Below are 21,452 nucleotides of genomic sequence, written 5' to 3' on the forward strand. Positions count from 1 at the left end.
TTACCACTGGAGTCGACAAAGCGAACAATGAATGTCAATTGATCTGTATGTGAAATATCTGGTGTTGAATCTACACTTATTGCAAAGTATTTTGCAGTTTTCACAGCTGCTATGATGTTATTGAGGACCTTCTTAGTCATCAGTTCAATAAATTCATTGCATATAGTAGATGACATGTAAGATAGAGTGCCTCTTCCTGCATTCCCAAGGCGTGACACATGATTTACTAAGAATGGATCGAATTGTGCTAACAGTTCTATGATCCCTAGGAAATTGCCATTGTTTTCCGAACCAAAAACCTCATTTTCTCCACGGAAAGCAAGTCCTCTTAGAGATAAGAATTTTACAACAGCAACAACTCTTTCTAGAATTTTTCTCCAATAAGTGCGCTCTTTTTCAGTTTGATTTTCCACATGAGAATCCAATAAGCCTTTTTTCTGTGCACGAAATACACTGGCTAAAATGCAGCTCCTGTGAGTGGTGCTGTTTTCATGTTCCTCAAAACGCTTGGAATTTTTCCAGTCATTGAACCCCTGTGTGAAGGTATTTTCTTTGGTAGAAAATAGCTTGCATGCTGAACAGTACACTTTTCCTGAGCTTTCAGAGTATACCATCCATGATCTTTTCAGAGTTTCTGAATTTGCAAGCTTCCTATAAAACATAGATGACTTTAAACAATGACGACTTCCATCATCTTAAATCCTTGCTGATTTCCTAAAGTCACTGTTCAGAGTTTGACTGAAGTTTTCTGCAATGAAAGCATTACGTAGAGAATTTGGGATTACATTTGGCCATGAGGCAGGATCTTTTAAGACAAATCCTGTGGATGAAAGGTCCGTTGAGACATTGAGAGGAGACACAAAAGAAGTAGATGCGGGCTGAGAAATAATGGAGGGAGGGCTTCCTGTATGATCTGACGTATCTGCAGATTCAACTGTACTGGTAACATCAGAAACTGTTTTCGTGAGCATGTCTGTGATCTTTCTGCAGCTTCCTACATCTTTCTTTTTCTGTTCTTCTTCTTGAATTTTCTTCTTTCTTTTCTGTGACCCACTCGCATAAGAACGTCCAACATCACGTTCACGAGATGCCATAATGAGGATGTATCACTGTCTGTAATCATGCAAATACAAATTTTTCATTATCAATTATTATTAATTTTTTAATTATTATTAAATTTTTTTTTTCTGTCAATTGGGGGGATATGGCCCTTGTAGCCCCCTTTCCTCTGGCTGTGCATCTAAAAATTCAAAACGTTACCAGAAAGGAGTCATATACAGAACTTTTACCATAGATTAGGTTAGTGATTTGGGCTACGAATATTTTACTAATTCATCCTCCTTGATCTCCAATTTACTTAAACAGAAATCATACTGAGTCCAAGAACACTGCACAATGGTATTTATATTACCATTTTCAGAACTAAACTAATTATGTTTTGCATGATATATGGCCTACCACCATAGATAAGGACATGAGAATTAAAGAATGCAGGGACAATTTTCAGTTTCACCCAACCAACGATTTTCTGATGTGGCTTACGTGTTTCTGGGGAAATATGTAGTAAATTAATTGATGTTCTACATCACTTCCGTTGCAACTTGAAAACTAAGCATTTGTGACGGAAGTGATGTAGAACATCAATCAATTGAGATCTGTTATTGAAATGATAAAGACTTAAAGACAGGACAAAGTGCTTTTAAAACCTACAAACGGAAGTCAGTTTGCATTTTTAGGCTTTTCTTTATAGTATTTTTACCAAAAATGCGTCTTTCCTGGTCCATGCGTCTTTACTGGTCAAGTAACCTTATCAGGTACCTCCCTTAACATTTAGAGGCGAAAACAAACATTTATCCATACACATCAATGTCTATCAACAACACTTCAGTTAATCTGTCACAGTACAAGTCTAGATAACGTGTAATTACTACAGAAAATTGGAGAGGAATCTCCTATACTCACCCATTAGCGGGAAAACACAGCTGTTCTGATGTAAACAAAGGCGTGTTGAGTGTTGCCATCTATGGTTAGGTTTATTTATTTTTATTTTATTTTATTTCATTATTTATGTTTGTTTTGATTAATTTTTAAAAATAAATTTTACTCTCCAAACACTTGAACTTTTTAGGTAGGGACCCCTTTGCACTTGCACCATGTGCGCAGTCTTGGATGAGCCCCTGAACCCCTTGGACCGCGGGGCCCTAGGCAAATGCCTAGTTTGCCTATGCGGTAATCTGGCCCTGCCTGTTGTAACTATCAAGAAAGTGCTTTAGTTTAGGGTTAATATTAGAATTTATGGTTCTGTAAATGTAGGTTGCGCAGTAGTAAGTGTGAATGTTTTGTACAGTGAGTAAGTTTAGGTCTTTGAAGAGTGGGGGGTGTGTTGTCTAGCACTGGATTGTGTGATAATTCTTACTACAGTTTTTTGTTGGGTTAATATTGGCTTTAGGTGGGTTGCTGCTGTTGATCTCCAGGCACAAATAGCATAGGTGAGATAGGGACAGATGAGTGAATAGTATAGTGTGAGTAGGAGGAAGAGAAGGGAAAAGAAGCAGTCCTGACCAGTAAAGGTTACACCAAGAGAAGGCTGAAGCAACCAAAATTCCATCAACCCCCTAATTAATAATAATAATAATAATAATGTTTCAAGACAAGCCTCCTAGTATCCTCATCCAACCAGATTTTCAGTTTTCTTTGCTATGTTTTATTCTTTTTAAAATTTTCTGTAGTCCTATATTTGATTTATTAACCCTTTCAGGGTCCAAGGCCCAAATCTGGAGTCACGCACCAGTGTCCAAGATATTTCAAAAAAAAAATTTGTTATTTTTTCTTATGAAATCGTAGAGAATCTTTTTGTGAAGGTAATAAAACAAAAAGTACGAAAATTGGTGGAAAATTGACGAAATTATGCTCTCGCGAATTTTGATGTGTCAGCGATATTTACGAATCGGCGATTTTGCCGACTTTGACTCCCATTTTAGGCTAATTACATTATTCCAATCAACCAAATTCTTAGCTATTTCACTAGTATTACTTCTATTCTATCGATTGAGCACAAGAAATCGCCAAGTCAACTGTTTCAACTACAAAATAAAGTGATCGGAAATTGTTAATTTGGCCAATTTAACACAAAGTTCAAAATATTCCAATTTCAAAATAGGGTCCAGAATGAACAATGTAGGCATTCCTGGCACTAAACTAACATTTCCTCTGTTCATTAGTTATGTTTTGAGGCTTTACAAATAAATTCCATTTTGATTTTTTATTCACATAATGAATTTTTATTCACACCAAAAAATAGAAGATTTACTGTTATGCAATACTGTAATAATTGTATAAATATCATCACCATATTTGTGAATGTATATTAGACCCACCAGCTGATGTGTATTAGACGTGTGAGGTCGTTTGTTTACTCTTGAATATCGGCAAAAATTTAACATTTCCGCTACTTTGAGCTCAGTTTCAAGCCATTTCCAATGCTAAAACCAATCAAAATCATCTCTATTTCTGTAATATGTCTTCCATTCTATCAAATGAGACCAAGAAATCGCAAATACAACTATAAAAAACATACGAAAAAACACTGCAAAGTTGCTGTTTTAATCGAAAAATCATGATTTCATTTTTTTTCTCTCATTATGCACAGTGTGCTGCAGGATCTGTTTTATGTGGTGCACACATACCACATAGATGTATTCTCTCATATCTAGGCCCAAATGTACCACTCACAGTTTATCAGAGTGAGCTGAGCTCATGGCGTAGATCTACGGTTTGGACCCTGAACGTAAAGCCGTAGATCTACGGGACGGACCCTGAAAGCGTTAAGCAACTGGGATTGTTAAATTGTCTATCAGCTATGAGACACTGACAGCAGAGGGGTTAAGGTAACACTCTGTAAACAGGCATCTTTACAGACCAATAAAAATCCAAAGCTTCCTCTTAAGCAAGATTAATTAAAATTTAAGGTTTGAAGCAGATTGGATAAGGCATTTACAAATTAACCCGTAAATGGTCCAAACGTATACATGTATATACGTTCTTACTGCTAGTGCCCCAAACGTAAATACACGTTTTATTTTTCCTGCCTCCAAATTTGGCAGGACTGGCCTGAGATGCCTGGTCAGCATAGAATGGGTCTTAACAGTCGGTGTGCACCATATTAAAAAAATCTGGGACCACTTAGTACCTTGTGGGAGTGCCAGTTATATTGAGCGCCAGCTGGAGCAAACAGTGGGACAAACACCAAGGATTCACTGATGTAATGTCACATTAATACTCCCCTTTTACGAGGAAAGTGATGTTAACCCCAAGTTTAGGGTCTGTCTATTTCTATCTCTGTCTGTCTATCTGTCTGTCTCTGTCTATCTGTCTCACAGGTACACACAAATACAATTATACATAGTGTAAATTACCTAGGATAACCTAAAAAATCTGAAGTGCTATAGTGTGCTTGTAGATATAATGCAGAAGAATACCTGTTGGTTCACAGTGGCTCTCTCTGAGACAAACAGAGAGACAAGCAGAGAGATGGAAAGAGACAAGCAGACAGAGAAATAAGACAGAGACACAGATAATTAGAGATAAGAGCTCATCAAATGTCATCCCTTGTCTTTGCACCCTCACTGGTGCCCATCAAATGTCATCTCATATCTGATCTTATCACTGATGCCTGTCATTGAACACTTGTCTTACACATTGCTTCAAGTGAATTTCTTCCTTCTTCCTTCCTCCTCCTCCTTCCCTCTTCCTTCTTCTTGTTCTATACTCCCGTGTATCCAAAACATTGCTGAGACCTATAAATATTTTGTATATATTCCTAGACAATGGTAAATGACCAAGGCAGGTGTAAATGTCCACCTATCAATGTGTTTGTGACAATTTGAGTACAATTTCAGTACCTAATATTAGTGTCAGAACAAAGATTGGTTATGAAATGACAAGAACTGCAATAAATTGTAATTATCAGAACATAAAAATTATATAAAATAATATAAAAATGAGAAAAAATCGTATATCGGCAACACTTCCGCAAGTGGCAGGACTCTATGTTGCCGTCAGGTGAGCATTAAGTATCAACTTTGCAGCCTCATATCTCGGTAAGTACTGACCCTATTTTTTTTTATTTTAATCCTGTAACACTTAGAAAAATGTGCTCTCTATTTTCATTAAAAAATGATTTTTTTATTTTTCAAAATATTTGGGGCACTGGGGTAGTGAACGTATACATACCTTTGGACCGTTTACGGGTTAAAGCATGAAAACCGATATTTCAACTGACACAATTTCTTCAATAAAACTGTCAAATTGACACCAATAGGATTCAAATTCAAATGCAATTACGATAGGCCGGTATTTAGGGTTTGAAGCTGATCAGAAAATACTTTCTCCAGTTATTGCATGGAAACCAATTTACTTAATAAACTGGCAAATTAAAATCTATGCAATTCAAAGTTAACCCTTTGACTATCGCGGCCGTATATATACGTCTTACGAGGTACCGTGTTTGACGTATATATACTCATAAATTCTAGTGGCTTCAAATCAAGCAGGAGAAAGCTGGTAGGCCCACATGTGAGAGAATGGGTCTGTGTGGTCAGTGTGCACCATATAAAAAAAATCCTGGAGCACGCAGTGCATAATGAGAAAAAAAAACTCCGACCGTTCTTTTTAATTAAAATGCCGACTTTGTGGTCTATTTTCGTATAGTATTTATGGTTGTATTCTCGTTTTCTTGGTTTCATTTGATAGAATGGAAAACATATTATAGAAATAGAGGTGATTTTGATTGATTTTACTATAAAAAGATCCTAGAAATGGAGCTCAAAGTAGGGGAAATGTTTGATTTTTGCCGATGTTCAAAAGTAAACAAATGATGTCATTGTCCAATAAATGTCCAACTAGCCATTCTAATATTCAGTCATGAATGGGTTGATGTTATTTATACAATTATTATAGTATTGCAGTAGTCTGCATAATAGTAAGTCTTCTATTTTTTGTTTGAATAAAAATTCAAAATAGAAAGCAAAGGTAATATCAGAGGGGCCTGGAGACATGACTGATGAGCAAAGAAAATGTTATTTTAGAGCCAGGAATGTCTGCATTGTTCATTCTGAACCTTATTTTGAAATTGTCATATTTTTTAGTTTTCGTGAAACTGGCCAAATTGCAAATTTCTGACCACATTATTAGGTAGTTGAAATCGGTAAATTGGCAGTTTCTTGTACTCAATCGATAGAAAAAATGGAGTTCTAAAGAAATAGCTATGAGTTTGGGCGACTGGAACAATGGAATTAGCCGTAAATAGGGCTCAAAGTGGGTGAAATCGCAGATTTGTAAACAGCGCTGAGGTCGCTAACTTCGCGAGAGCATAATTCCGTCAGTTTTCCATCAAATTTCGTTTTTTTGGTGTCATTACAATCTGGAAAAGATTCTCTATCATTTCACAAGAAAAATTTTTTTTTTTTTTTTTTTTAAATTTTGCGACACCAGGAGACACCTCAGGATTGGGGGTTGCGACAGTCAAAGGGTTAATGCAAACCTTTTTTTAGTGAAGCCCACTATTAGTCAAAGTTTGAAGCTGGTCAGTTGTATGACCCTTGTAGGTTTAGTACTTCTTTTTGATTATAATAATAATTGAAGTCGGTCAGAAGCAGTATTCTCCAGTTACTGCTCAAAATCCAACAATTCTAAATTCATTAACCAAGTTAGAAAATTAGGAAATTTACATTTACAAAGCCTAAACTTTATAGGATTTCATCAGTCATTAAAGTTTGAAGACATTTATAAGAGGCATGCTCAAGTTATTTCAGGAAAAAATAAATTGATACACTCCAATAACAATTCCAATTTTCTAAATAGGATAAACTTGTTATAAAAGTCTGATCAGTTGAGGCTTTCTCAAGTTATTAACCCTTTCAGGGTCCAAGGCCCAAATCTGGAGTCACGCACCAGTGTCCAAGATATTTAAAAAAAAAAAATTGTTATTTTTTCTTATGAAATCGTAGAGAATCTTTTTGTGAAGGTAATAAAACAAAAAGTACGAAAATTGGTGGAAAATTGACGAAATTATGCTCTCGCGAATTTTGATGTGTCAGCGATATTTACGAATCGGCGATTTTGCCGACTTTGACTCCCATTTTAGGCCAATTACATTATTCCAATCAACCAAATTCTTAGCTATTTCACTAGTATTACTTCTATTCTATCGATTGAGCACAAGAAATCGCCAAGTCAACTGTTTCAACTACAAAATAAAGTGATCGGAAATTGTTAATTTGGCCAATTTAACACAAAGTTCAAAATATTCCAATTTCAAAATAGGGTCCAGAATGAACAATGTAGGCATTCCTGGCACTAAACTAACATTTCCTCTGTTCATTAGTTATGTTTTGAGGCTTTACAAATAAATTCCATTTTGATTTTTTATTCACATAATGAATTTTTATTCACACCAAAAAATAGAAGATTTACTGTTATGCAATACTGTAATAATTGTATAAATATCATCACCATATTTGTGAATGTATATTAGACCCACCAGCTGATGTGTATTAGACGTGTGAGGTCGTTTGTTTACTCTTGAATATCGGCAAAAATTTAACATTTCCGCTACTTTGAGCTCAGTTTCAAGCCATTTCCAATGCTAAAACCAATCAAAATCATCTCTATTTCTGTAATATGTCTTCCATTCTATCAAATGAGACCAAGAAATCGCAAATACACCTATAAAAAACATACGAAAAAACACTGCAAAGTTGCTGTTTTAATCGAAAAATCATGATTTCATTTTTTTTCTCTCATTATGCACAGTGTGCTGCAGGATCTGTTTTATGTGGTGCACACATACCACATAGATGTATTCTCTCATATCTAGGCCCAAATGTACCACTCACAGTTTATCAGAGTGAGCTGAGCTCATGGCGTAGATCTACGGTTTGGACCCTGAACGTAAAGCCGTAGATCTACGGGACGGACCCTGAAAGGGTTAAGAAACAAATACCTGGAATATCTCCATACTACTTAGCACAGGACACCTGCATGTCTCAATAGTTACAGTACACCAGCAGAGAAAATTTGAAGCCAATTAGAAGATGTGTTCTTAAGTAATGAGCAAAAGCTTTGGAGGAAAAAAATTCTGTGACCACTTAAGGTTCCTCTCTGGAGATACCTTAATATTAAACGGAAGACATAAAGAGCAATGACTATAAAGAACATTTAGTAAATTAAAAAAAGTGCTTTCAAAAATTACAGGGGTGTAGATTAATTTCTGCAGTTACATCTTTTTATTTTAGTATACTCGAAGGAAACCACCTTGTTATGTGAAGCATGGGGACAGACTTAGCAGAACTAGGAATGCATGTGTAAGAATAAGAAGGGATGCATAAAAAAATTCGAAAATGATATAATAGTAACAATGCAGGCCAAATGGATCACAATTACTCAAAACAACATGAAACAGCAACAAATGACCTTGTAATAATACTAAAAAAAGAGAACAGTGAACAAACAAAAAATTAAGTTTTTCCAGAAACAAAAAAATCAAAGATGTCTTCAATGAGAAAGCAGGAAATATGGCAAATGAGGCTCAAAAAAACGTGACACAACAAAGGAGAAATTAAATTAGTTACTCAAGAGATTAAAAATAAAGAAAATGAAACCTGAGATATCACCATGATTAATACTAAAGGAAGGGAGAGAGTTGTAACCCAATATTTATACACAGTGGCTAGGTTAGGTTAGGTAAGGTTGTTCAGGAAACCACACAAGTGTTTCCTGAGGCAGGTCTTAAGTCACATGATGACCCAGAATTGGAGCTTTTGATCATCTGACCTAGGCCTTCTACTGGCTTACCCCTCCACCCCTTTAAAAAATATGGTTATAACTATAACCATTAGATTTTCTATACAGTGGTCTATTAATAGGAAATGGGAAATAAACAAGAAGCAGGAAACTATAGATCTAAGGACAATTAGATTTAATTTTTGTTTTACTCTAAATGCAAAAATGATAAAACTTTCAAGGTTATATTTTCTAAATCCTGAAAATAAGGTATGTATGACAACTGTTGTGTCCTCAATGGTTGGCACTCTCATACAAGCCCTAGTATTGTCTGCAAAGAATTATACTGTCTACAGGCTTATATCACTGTCTATGGTGGGTATGAGAATGAGAAAGAGAATTTGGCCATGTACAGGAAGGCCCCGCTTTACGGCGTTTCACTTTACGGCGTTCCGCTAATACGGACATTTCAAATTATGACCAAAACTCACTATACGGCTCCCCCCACCTGACTTTCTAATACGGTCACCGTGCCCCACCCTGTTTGTTTACATTCTCCATGAGCTCAGTAAGCACTAAGTCTCTCCATTTTGTCTGGAAACTCCAAAATTTCAAATGTTTTTAAAAGTTATTTCATATTTTATATATACTCTGATAATTATACTTATGTATACCTGTACCTAAATAAACTTACATACATCGAGTCATTTAAATGTCGTATATTACGTTAATATACACATTTTCATTAATCCATCCATGATATTTTTTTCAAAATTATATAATAAACACGATGCATAACATATAAATAAGATAAATACACCCCACAGTAGAATAAATAAACATAAATGTGAGATGTGAGCAGACGACTTCCACAAGTGACGCCATAATAACAATACTCACCGAGTCTCATTAAATGTCGTATATTACGTTAATATACACATTTTCATTAATCCATCCATGATATTTTTTTCAAAATTATATAATAAACACGATGCATAACATATAAATAAGATAAATACACCCCACAGTAGAATAAATAAACATAAATGTGAGATGTGAGCAGACGACTTCCACAAGTGACGCCATAATAACAATACTCACCGAGTCTCATTAAATGTCGTATATTACGGTAATATACACATTTTCATTAATCCATCCATGATATTTTTTTCAAAATTATATAATAAACACGATGCATAACATATAAATAAGATAAATACACCCCACAGTAGAATAAATAAACATAAATGTGAGATGTGAGCAGACGACTTCCACAAGTGACGCCATAATAACAATAGTCACCGAGTCTCATTAAATGTCGTATATTACGGTAATATACACATATTCATTAATCCAGCCATGATATTTTTTTCAAAATTATATAATAAACACGATACATAACATAAAAAGATGATAAATACACCCCACAATAGAATAAATAAACATAAATATAAGATGTGGGAGCCTGGTTTGTTTACATAACTCTGCGCCTGTTACCTCTCATGTACTCATTCTTTCTCTCATTTATTCGTTTTATCTCATTTACTTACTCCTGACCCTACATTAAGACTACAAATATTTTAAGGTAAGTAATGAGTGAACTGTATATACATTTTATCGCTCTGGGATGCTTAAATATCATAGAATAGTATGTGTGGGTGGGGTGGCCTGGTGAGGTAGCCTGGCTATTACAATACATACCACACTTGATTTCTTACAATAAATACTACTTGTCTCACCCTAGATTAAGACTATAAATATTTTAAGGTAAGTAATGAGTGCACTATGTGTGTATTGTACTTTTTATTGTTTTTTGATGCCTGGTTCTATTGCTAACATAATATATGTTAGTGTAAACTTGTTATCTAGTGTTTGTATGCATTTGTAAGTGGAAAAAAAGGGTGTTCCACTTTACGGCGGTTTCCGCTTTACGGCGGTAGCCTGGAACCTAACCCGCCGTATAAGTGGGGCCTTCCTGTACTGTGCCTCAGAAATTCTGTACACAAACATACAAGTGAAAAACATTCTTAGGCCCATTACCAAGAGAGATCTACCAATACAGTCAACTACCAACCATTTTCCACTTTAATTCTGAGGGTGGTTCTGGAGTGTGCATAATCATGGTGAGTGGTGGTGGTTGAGGTGGTAGTGGAAGTAAGTGCTGGGCAGTGTGGATCACTATTATCAACCTGGTTGTCTACCAAAGTGTCCTGGTCATTACTCTCCTGGCTCTCTCCTGCCTCGTCTAGCACAGGTGTGTGTACCAACGTAAGAGAGTTCTTCCTGGATGGTCCCTGGGGAGGAAGGTAAGGGTTTTCACTCATAAATTGCAACTACTAACACAGAATTTTCACATATAAGTCCCAAATTAGAAATTAAAATAGGTTGTTGTGGCCCCTCCTGGATTATATGTATTATAAAGCTGTTTGAAAGAAAAGGAAGAAAGTTGTAAGTCAATATTAGTGTAAATAAAGGTAACCAGTTGTTATATATACTAAAAGAAATCTCTCACATCATATACAAGAAAGTACTCACCTATATACTAAAAGGAAGTGCTCACTGCAACTTTTCATGTATTAAACACAGACTGACTTGGGTTATTAAACTGACTTGGGGTAAATAATTTCCAAATCCTTATTTGGCATATTTGTTGGAACTTATTCGGTTCGAGAAGTCCCAACGGACAAAAACACACCGTTCGATGGCCCTTAAACCCACCCAAAAACAAAACACACCGTTCGAGGGCCCTTACACCCAACCCCGAGCATAAACTCATTCTCTCGAGTTGGCGTGGATTGATGGTAGGCACCTATTTAATTTATAGATTTACCCTTCAGGGAAGGAGTAGGTAGTTTTACTGTTAGTATATTAATATTAGGTTTACTAAGGCAACTGTAGATAATAATAATGTAGACCTAAGACCTTAACATAGGTAGTAATAGGCCGATAATGTAGGCAAACACTAGGTTAAGTTAGCTAGGGAGAACTGGCAGCCCTAGTTTGAACAAAGAGACGAGGGTCTGGAAGACATCAGCTCGTTCTTCTGAAGACAGACACCAACTGGACAACACATGCCGTGATCAGGAGATGGCGCCCCCCACGTGTCTTCACATTTGAGACCTGGGGAAATCTGGTAGAGGCACCTCGATGTACCGTAGATGACCTCCTTCGTCAGACCCATACAGTAAGACAAAACCTCCACTTTCTCTTAGGATTTCTGGCCAGTGTCTGGGGAAAAATTGTGAGTTGAACTGTAGGCCTGTATGCAACTGGCAGTGCATGCCCAGTACGTACCAGTGTCTCTTGTCTACCTAGAAGCTAGTGTCTGTGTCTGCATAGTTGTACTAGGGGATACACACCCCCTTGGATATAGGAATTTCTGAGGTGCAGGCAGGTCACTAATAACGACTGAATATTGCAGGAATTCACGCTCCCGGTTGCACGTGGTTTCTGAGGGGAAGTCCAAAGGGGCTAAGCTTAGGAAGGTTGAAGATCAGGATATTTGCTGCAACACCAAGTAAGTTAGTCCTTTATACGTGCATGCAGGCGAGTTTCTTGCAACATCAATCATTTGTGAAAATCTGTCCTATAAGCCACTTGTGAGGCTGAGGTACCGACCTCAGACCTCGGTGTCAACAGAGTTTGCCAGGGTAGGTGACTCACTCGGAGGCAGTCCACACAAATTTTCACAATATTAGCCATTTATAAAACATAAACTTATTAGCTTATTTTATCTTAACTTTATTCACTATTGTGCCTATTAAACCACCCACTGATTAATAATACCATAAGACATTTTATTAAATTTAACTATGAAATAAAATCTCCTTTGTTAAATTATAGTGTACAGGAAATGCACACTGTAAGTGTACATAACACAATCTTATTCTGGCTTTCCACCTTCCAGCTTTCTCAACATCCCACTCTGTGCATAAACAATGAACAATCATAAAGGTTAGTACACATTCCACCTCTGCCCAAAATCATTAAGAAATTATGCACTTTCCCATATTTATACTAGAATATTTATCTTCCTAGAACTCTTTTAAATTCTTAAGTATACAGTCGAATAACTGTCACAGCCCATCGGTATTTTTTGTCATAATATTTTTTCCATACCGGAGGCTTAAGTCACGTGTCCTTCAGTTTATTGTAGCTGAGAGTGTCCTCAGCTCACAAACAGTTCAGGGATTGATCCTGGCACAGGTGAAATGTTGGGCATGTTTCCTTACACCTGCTGCCCCTGTTCACCTAACAATAAATAGGTACCTGGGTTGTTAGATGACTGTTGTGGGTCATATTTTGTGAGACAAGATTAACCTAAATTGCCAAAAAAGCTCTGCATAATCAAGGGCTTTTTATACAGTATGTCAATGTCAGCTAGGTCTGTAATGGTTGTGTCACGTACTTGTAGAAATAAAGATTATTATTATTAGTATGTGAATTCCACTGCATATTATTATCCTTGGTTGTATCATAAGGAGCTGCATTTCACTCTACCATACAGTATGTATACTTTTTTTCACAAAGGGGGCTCAATTTTCTTATCTGCAAAAACTATTAAAGAAAGTATGCTTTAATCAAAATGAGTCACAATGATTATCATAAAAGTTACAGTGATGCTGATTATTCCACAACTTATCTCTGTTAGTGAGTATAGCTAGAGCATCTGTTTAGTGGATGGAGGATCGAGCCTCCACCACCTGACTCACAAAATCGTAATGACGCAATTGAAAACAAACCATACCACGGGCGACGGTCTAGAGTTTTGAGACTCTCTGATCACGGGTTCTTTTCCCGCCCGTGGTATGGTTTCTCCACCACCTATTGTACTGGATGACTTTTATGTGTTTGTCACTTCATTTAGAGTATATATTGGGGACTTACCATGAGCATGTCAGCCACTTCCTCTCTCAAGTTTACAATCTTGCCATTCTTGACGACGCAGGTGGGAACTTTGGCTAAGAAGTCCTCTACTGATGTTCGTCTTTTCCTAAGATTGTCCATATCATAAGGGTCAGCACTCAGCACTCCCACACTTCCTCTACGATTGCCATTGGAATCAAATGTGTCATCATTCAGAAGAAAAGCAGTGCGGTTGATGCGGTTCCATTCAAGGGGATGTTTAGAGGTAGCACGACGACCTAGGTCAAGGTCAAGTGTCGTTCTAGCTAATTCACTGCTACGTCGACACTCTGAACCACGACGACACTGATGTGTGCGGTGGTCAGATCCTCGACGTGATTCACTCTCTCTGCGACTGTCACGCCTGACAGCAGTGATAGCAGGAACAGTAGGCACCTCTGCATGCCTCCACACCTCACTCCCTCGATGGCTGCTCTCAACCCTCCCAACCCCTTCACCTTCAGACTTGTCACTGCCACGCTGAAGGGAGTTACGACGACTGCTGACATCACTTGATTCGCTTCGATAATCCATCTCTGGACACAGGCGCGAAGTGTCTCCTGATGTTTCTGGTGGAGGGATGGTGGGAGGCGCACTGTCACTAGTTTCTACTGGAACAAGGGCCTCCACAGGTCTTGTCTCAGCCTCAGAGACGCTGCTGAAGAGCGTAGAAGTCACTGATGTGAGGGAGGACATAGTGGGCAATGAGTCAGTGGTGGGGATTCTTGGCTTAGGAGGAACTGGTGGCCGTATCGCTCCCTTACGTTTAGAAGAGTTAGGCAGAAATATCACTTGCCGCTTGTCACGAACCTACAAGACAGAATATAATAATAATTAGGCTTATCTGCAGACACCTTAATTATATTAAACTTGCATTCAGACAATCAATCATAAATAAGACATGTGTAGCACCTGGGTATCTTTATTTATAAAGATGTTTTGCCAATCAATTGCTTTGTCAATTCAATAGATTATATGTAGTGGAGGAGAAATTGTATATAGTGGAGGAGAAAGTAATCAGTCCCTCATCCTGTGTAGATGGTTTTCAGTCCCTTAGTCTTGAGCAAACTAAAGAAAATTCCTGAAAATGGAGGCTTGTATACTGGGACCAGAAGAGAGGTGCAACAATTACAGACACTGTCACAGTGCCCAAAATGTTAGGCTAAAGGTTTGCAATAGGGTGGTTGATAAACCCTGGTATCTTTATTGAGGAAACATTTCGCCACACAGTGGCTTCATCATTTCACCACTGTGTGGCAAAATGTTTCCTCAATAAAGATACCCAAGAGTTGCACGTGTCTAATTTATCAACATGTCGGTTCTCTGAACCATTGATCTACAATAGGGTGGCTGCAGATGATCTACTGTTTACCTTTGTCCAAATTCTTGGGCATACCCTACTTCCACTGGTAGGTCCCACTCATTTGTGACGATGTCTTTAACTGCTGCATTAACTGCTGCACCTCTCTTCTGGCTCCAGTATGTAGGTCTCCATTCTCATTCATCTGACTTAGTTTTATCAAGACTAAAGGTTTGAACACCTAACAAGACTGAGAGACAGATTACTGCCTCTTTCACTACCAGCTAGAAGCTGAAAAAACCATTGGTTGTTGAAACATCTCCATAAATATAGATAGCCAGGTGTTGCACATGTGTCTCATTCATCTGTTTGTCGCTACTGAATACTATCGATGAAATTATACTTCTCTGACACATTATCATTGTTTAATATATAAATCAATGATACCAGACATTCCCAAGAACATCACAGTTAACTAAGTTGATGATATTCTTGTACCTATTAAAACTTTTCATGAAAAGCAAACCATTCTACAATTCAGAATATTCAGGACCTACCTTAATAGGGATGCCCTGAGGAAATGTATCCTGTAGCTCACTAGGGAAGAAGCCATCGAGGATATCCTGCAGGAATTGCCGTGTTTTAACAGCCTCAAAGTTGCGGAAGCCTCCTTCGTCTACCACGATACCATTTTTGTAGAGAGTCAGCTGAAGACTCTCCCCAGCCTGAGGAGAAACCTTCAGGGTTAACCATACCAAGTGTGATAAGAACATAAGAATGGAGGAACACTGCAGAAGGCCTACTGGCCCATGCAAGGCAGGTCCTTATCAAAACAACCTCTACATCTCCATTCAAAGCAGGTGAAATTGCAGATCTAGAGAGTGTACAGAGATCCTTTACTGCACGTATAAGTTCGTCACACCTCACTCTCCGCCTATACAGTGGACCCCCGCATAACGATTACCTCCGAATGCGACCAATTATGTAAGTGTATTTATGTAAGTGCATTTGTACGTGTATGTTTGGGGGTCTGAAATGGACTAATCTATTTCACAATATTTCTTATGGGAACAAATTCGGTCAGTACTGGCACTTGAACATACTTCTGGAGTGAAAAAATATCGTTAACCGGGGGTCCACTGTATATATAATGTCTTTCTACCTCTGTATGTTAGAAGTGATCAAGGTCCCAGGACCGAAACGTTTTCTAATAAATATGTCATAGTGTTTGCTTACGTGTCTTTCTAAACCAACTTGTCGGTATTTATTACCAAGGTTTATACCACCACGATACCATTTTTGTAGAGAGTCAGCTGAAGACTCTCCCCAGCCTGAGGAGAAACCTTCAGGGTTAACCATACCAAGTGTGACAAGAACATATGAATGGAGGAACACTGCAGAAGGCCTACTGGTGCATGCAAGACAGGTCCTTATCAAAACAACCTCTACATCTCCATTCAAAGCAGGTGAAATTGCAGATCTAGAGAGTGTACAGAGATCCTTTACTGCACGTATAAGTTCTGTCAAGCACCTTAACTACTGGTAATGCTTGGAAGCACTTCCCCTCAAGGAAGGTTCCTTGATGTTGGTGAGGGGCTCTTGATTTAGGAAATTGGATCTGTGCTCCAGTTCCCCAAATTAAGCCTGAATGCCTTCCACATCCCCCCCCAGGTGCTGTATAATCCTCCGGGTTTAGCTCTTCCCCCTTGAATATAATAATAATAATAATTGGAAGCACTTGACTTGTACTCGTTGGAACGCAAGAGAGAGAGATAATATAATCTACACTTGAAAAATCCTGGAAGGAATGGTCCTGAATCTGCACGCAGAAATCACTCCCTACGAAAGTAAAAGACTGGGCAGGCGATGCAAAATACCCCCAATTAAAAGTAGGGGCGCCACTGGTACACTAAGAGAAAACACCATAAGTGTCTGGGGCCCAAGACTGTTCAACAGCCTCCCATCAAGCATTAGGGGAATTACCAATAAACCCCTGGCTGCCTTCAAGAGAGAGCTGGACAGATACCTACAGTCAGTGCCGGATCAGCCAGGCTGTGGCTTGTACGTTGGACTGCGTGCGGCCAGCAGTAACAGCCTGGTTGATCGGGCCCTGATTCACCGGGAGGCCTGGTCATGGATTGGGCCGTGGGGGCATTGATCCCCGGAATAACCTCCAGGTAACCAGGTACCCAAAGCTACCCAAGAATTAACTCCCATACCCAATGACACCAGTCAAACCCAGCCCCTCCCACTCATATATTTGTCCAATCTCTTTTTAAAGCTACCCAAGGTCCTAGCCTCTATCACCCTGTTGTTAGGTAAGACACATATGCAACAGTTAGGTATCTTTATTTCGAAACGTTTCGCCTACACAGTAGGCTTCTTCAGTCGAGTACAGAAAAGCTGATAGAAGCAGAAGAGACTTGAAGACGATGTAATCAGTCCATCACCCTTAAAGTTTTGAGGTGGTCAGTCCATCAGTCTGGAGAAGAGCATTATTCCATAGTCTGAAACAATATCTGTCACCCTACTGGGAAGATTGTTCCACGCATCCACAACTCTGTTAGAGAACATAAGAACATAACGAAGGAACACTGCAGCAGGCCTACTGGCCCATACGAGGCAGGTCCAAGTCTCCTACTGGCTTAAGCCAATGCACCCAACCCAGTCAGGTCAGGTCACATTGACTTAAGGGAGGAACACGGCAACCGACCTGGTAGCACAAGCTATCAGGTCCAACTCACACCCACCCACATCCACTCATAAGAACATAAGAATGGAGGAACACCGCAGAAGGCCTACTGGCCCATGCGAGACAGGTCCTTATCAAAACGACTACTACCTAAAGCTTCCCTGGAAATAACTCCCGTACCTAATAACACCAATCAAACCCAGCCCTTCCCACTCATATATTTGTCCAGTCTCTTCTTAAAGCTACCCAAGGTCCTAGCCTCTATCACCCCACTGGGAAGACTGTTCCACGCGTCTACAACTCTGTTAGAAAACCAGTACTTACCTATGTCCTTTCTAAATCTAAATTTATCCAACTTAAATCCATTATTCCTGGTTCTTACCTGGTTCGACACCCTCAGTACTTTATTAATATCTCACTTGTTTATGCCCGTCATCCACTTTTTTTTTTTTTTTTTATTATTTACAATTTGAGCACACATACAGAGGTACAAAAAAATACAGATAAGAGCAGTATGCCAAAGCCACTTATACTATGCATAGCATTACGGGCTGGCTTAAAATTAACTTAAGATTAACTAAGCAATGATGAAATCAGTGATAAAACATTAATGTAAACAGATTACTATAAAGCACACTTCAATGATATCTCCTTCATTCTACGCCTCTCCAGAGAGTGGAGATTTAAGGCTTTGAGTCTATCTTCATACGGGAGGTTCCTTACACAGTAAATCATTTTAGTCATTCTTCTCTGTATGTTCTCTAATGAGTCTATATCCATCCTGTAGTAAGGGGACCAAAACTGAGCAGCATAATCCAAATGAGGCCTCACTAGTGATGTATAGAGCTGTAAAATAACTTTTGGACTTCTGTTACTTATACTTCTTGAGATAAATCCAAGTAATCTGTTGGCCTTGTTGCGCACACTAAGGCACTGCTGTCTTGGCTTTAGATTTCTGCTTACCATGACTCCCAAGTCTTTTTCACATTCTGTATGATCAAGCTCTACTTCACCTAGATTATAGCTTCGAGGGTTATTTTCATTACCAAGGGTAAGTACCTTACACTTATCCACATTGAACTTCATCTGCCATTTTTCAGACCAAGACATTAATTTGTCCAAATCGTCCTGGAGTTCATTGATATCCTCCTCAGAGTGAATTATACGGCCTATCTTTGTATACCTGGAGTTTACCTGGAGAGAGTTCCGGGGGTCAACGCCCCCGCGGCCCGGTCTGTGACCAGGCCTCCTGGTGGATCAGAGCCTGATCAACCAGGCTGTTGCTGCTGGCTGCAGGCAAACCAACATACGAGCTACAGCCCGGCTGATCAGGAACTGACTTTAGGTGCTTGTCCAGTGCCAGCTTGAAGACTGTCAGGGGTCTGTTGGTAATCCCCCTTATGTGTGCTGGGAGGCAGTTGAACAGTCTCGGGCCCCTGACACTTATTGTATGGTCTCTTAACGTGCTAGTGACACCCCTGCTTTTCATTGGGGGGATGGTGCATCATCTGCCAAGTCTTTTGCTTTCGTAGTGAGTGATTTTCGTGTGCAAGTTCGGTACTAGTCCCTCTAGGATTTTCCAGGTGTATATAATCATGTATCTCTCCCTCCTGCGTTCCAGGGAATACAGGTTTAGGAACCTCAAGCGCTCCCAGTAATTGAGGTGTTTTATCTCCGTTATGCGCGCCGTGAAAGTTCTCTGTACATTTTCTAGGTCGGCAATTTCACCTGCCTTGGAAGGTGCTGTTAGTGTGCAGCAATATTCCAGCCTAGATAGAACAAGTGACCTGAAGAGTGTCATCATGGGCTTGGCCTCCCTAGTTTTGAAGGTTCTCATTATCCATCCTGTCATTTTTCTAGCAGATGCAATTGATACAATGTTATGGTCCTTGAAGGTGAGATCCTCCGACATAATCACTCCCAGGTCTTTGACGTTGGTGTTTCGCTCTATTTTGTGGCCAGAATTTGTTTTGTACTCTGATGAAGATTTAATTTCCTCATGTTTACCATATCTGAGTAATTGAAATTTCTCATCGTTGAACTTCATATTGTTTTCTGCAGCCCACTGAAAGATTTGGTTGATGTCCGCCTGGAGCCTTGCAGTGTCTGCAATGGAAGACACTGTCATGCAGATTCGGGTGTCATCTGCAAAGGAAGACACGGTGCTGTGGCTGACATCCTTGTCTATGTCGGATATGAGGATGAGGAACAAGATGGGAGCGAGTACTGTGCCTTGTGGAACAGAGCTTTTCACCGTAGCTGCCTCGGACTTTACTCTTTTGACGACTACTCTCTGTGTTCTGTTAGTGAGGAAATTATAGATCCATCGACCGACTTTTCCTGTTATTCCTTTAGCACGCATTTTGTGCGCTATTATGCCATGGTCACACTTGTCGAAGGCTTTTTGCAAAGTTTGTATATATTACATCTGCATTCTTTTTGTCTTCTAGTGCATTTAGGACCTTGTCGTAGTGATCCAATAGTTGAGACAGACAGGAGCGACCTGTTCTAAACCCATGTTGCCCTGGGTTGTGTAACTGATGGGTTTCTAGATGGGTGGTGATCTTGCTTCTTAGGATCCTTTCAAAGATTTTTATGATATGGGATGTTAGTGCTATTGGTCTGTATCATCAGCAAATTTACTCATATCACTCGTAATCCCTTCATCAAGGTCATTAATGTAAATTATGAACAAGAGAGGGCCTAAAACTGATCCTTGTGGAACGCCACTAGTGACTAATCCCCATTCAGATTTCACTCCATTAATGGTAACTCTCTGCTTTCTATTGGTAAGCCATGCCTCAATCCATGCTAGAACTTTACCTCCTATACCATGAGCTGCCACTTTTCTTAAGAGTCTCTTGTGAGGTACTCTATCGAAGGCTTTACTAAAATCCAAATAAACAATATCATATTCCTTATCACTGTCAACTGCCTCAAATGTTCTATTGAAGAACGTCAGTAAGTTTGTCAGGCAGGAACGACCTCTCGTGAATCCATGCTGAGATTCATTTATCAAGTTATGCTCTTCAAGGTGACTTCTGATAATGTCAGCTATAATTGATTCTAATAACTTGCCCACTATAGATGTCAGGCTTATTGGACGGTAATTTGAAGGAGTGGACTTATCCCCTGATTTGAATATAGGAACCACATTAGCCATCTTCCACAACTCTGGCACAACACAGGTAAGGATGGACGCATTGAATACACTCGTTAATGGCTGACTAAGCTCCATCTTGCATTCCTTAAGTACCCTGGAAAACAACTCATCGGGTCCCGGGGACTTATTTTGTTTCAGTTTGTCTATCTGTTTAATAACCATGTCCCTCGTGACAGTAATATTAGTTAACTTAAATTCATCGGGAACTAAATAATTGTTAATTACTGGAATCTCATTAACATCTTCCTGTGTAAAAACTGACAAAAAAATAGTCATTAAATAAGGAACACATTTCCAGTTCATTATCCGTCAGCTGTCCATTCCCAGTTTTCAGAGGTCCTACTTTTTCGTTCACCTTCGTCCTATACACTTGAAAGAACCCCACTTGGATTAGTCTTTGATTCATTAGCAACTCTAATTTCATAGTCACGTTTAGCCTTTCTAATCACCTTTTTTACTTCTCTTTTAAGCTGAACATATTGGTCAGTAAGGTTAACCTAAGGTCCAACCTATTTTTAAAGCTACACAACGTTCTGGCCTCTATCACCACAACTCTATTACCAAATCAGTACTTTCCTATATCCTTTATGAATCTGAATTTTTCCAACTTA

At 38.8% G+C, this 21,452-nt stretch overlaps 1 protein-coding gene across 2 annotated transcripts in view; it reads right to left on the reverse strand.

Moving 5' to 3' along the window:
- LOC128692193 (uncharacterized) overlaps positions 1-21,452 on the reverse strand; it is a 137,924-nt gene that overhangs the window by 27,183 nt on the left and 89,289 nt on the right. For both annotated transcript variants that reach the window (XM_070096496.1, XM_070096497.1), the window contains exons 8-10: positions 15,544-15,711; positions 13,669-14,496; positions 10,856-11,075 (exon numbers count right to left, since the gene is read on the reverse strand). In XM_070096496.1, the coding sequence (XP_069952597.1) occupies positions 10,856-11,075; positions 13,669-14,496; positions 15,544-15,711 (1,216 nt within the window). The remainder of the gene's footprint in view (positions 1-10,855; positions 11,076-13,668; positions 14,497-15,543; positions 15,712-21,452) is intronic.

The sequence above is a fragment of the Cherax quadricarinatus genome, chromosome 53 (assembly GCF_038502225.1).
Source record: "Cherax quadricarinatus isolate ZL_2023a chromosome 53, ASM3850222v1, whole genome shotgun sequence".
Classification (NCBI taxonomy): domain Eukaryota; kingdom Metazoa; phylum Arthropoda; class Malacostraca; order Decapoda; family Parastacidae; genus Cherax; species Cherax quadricarinatus.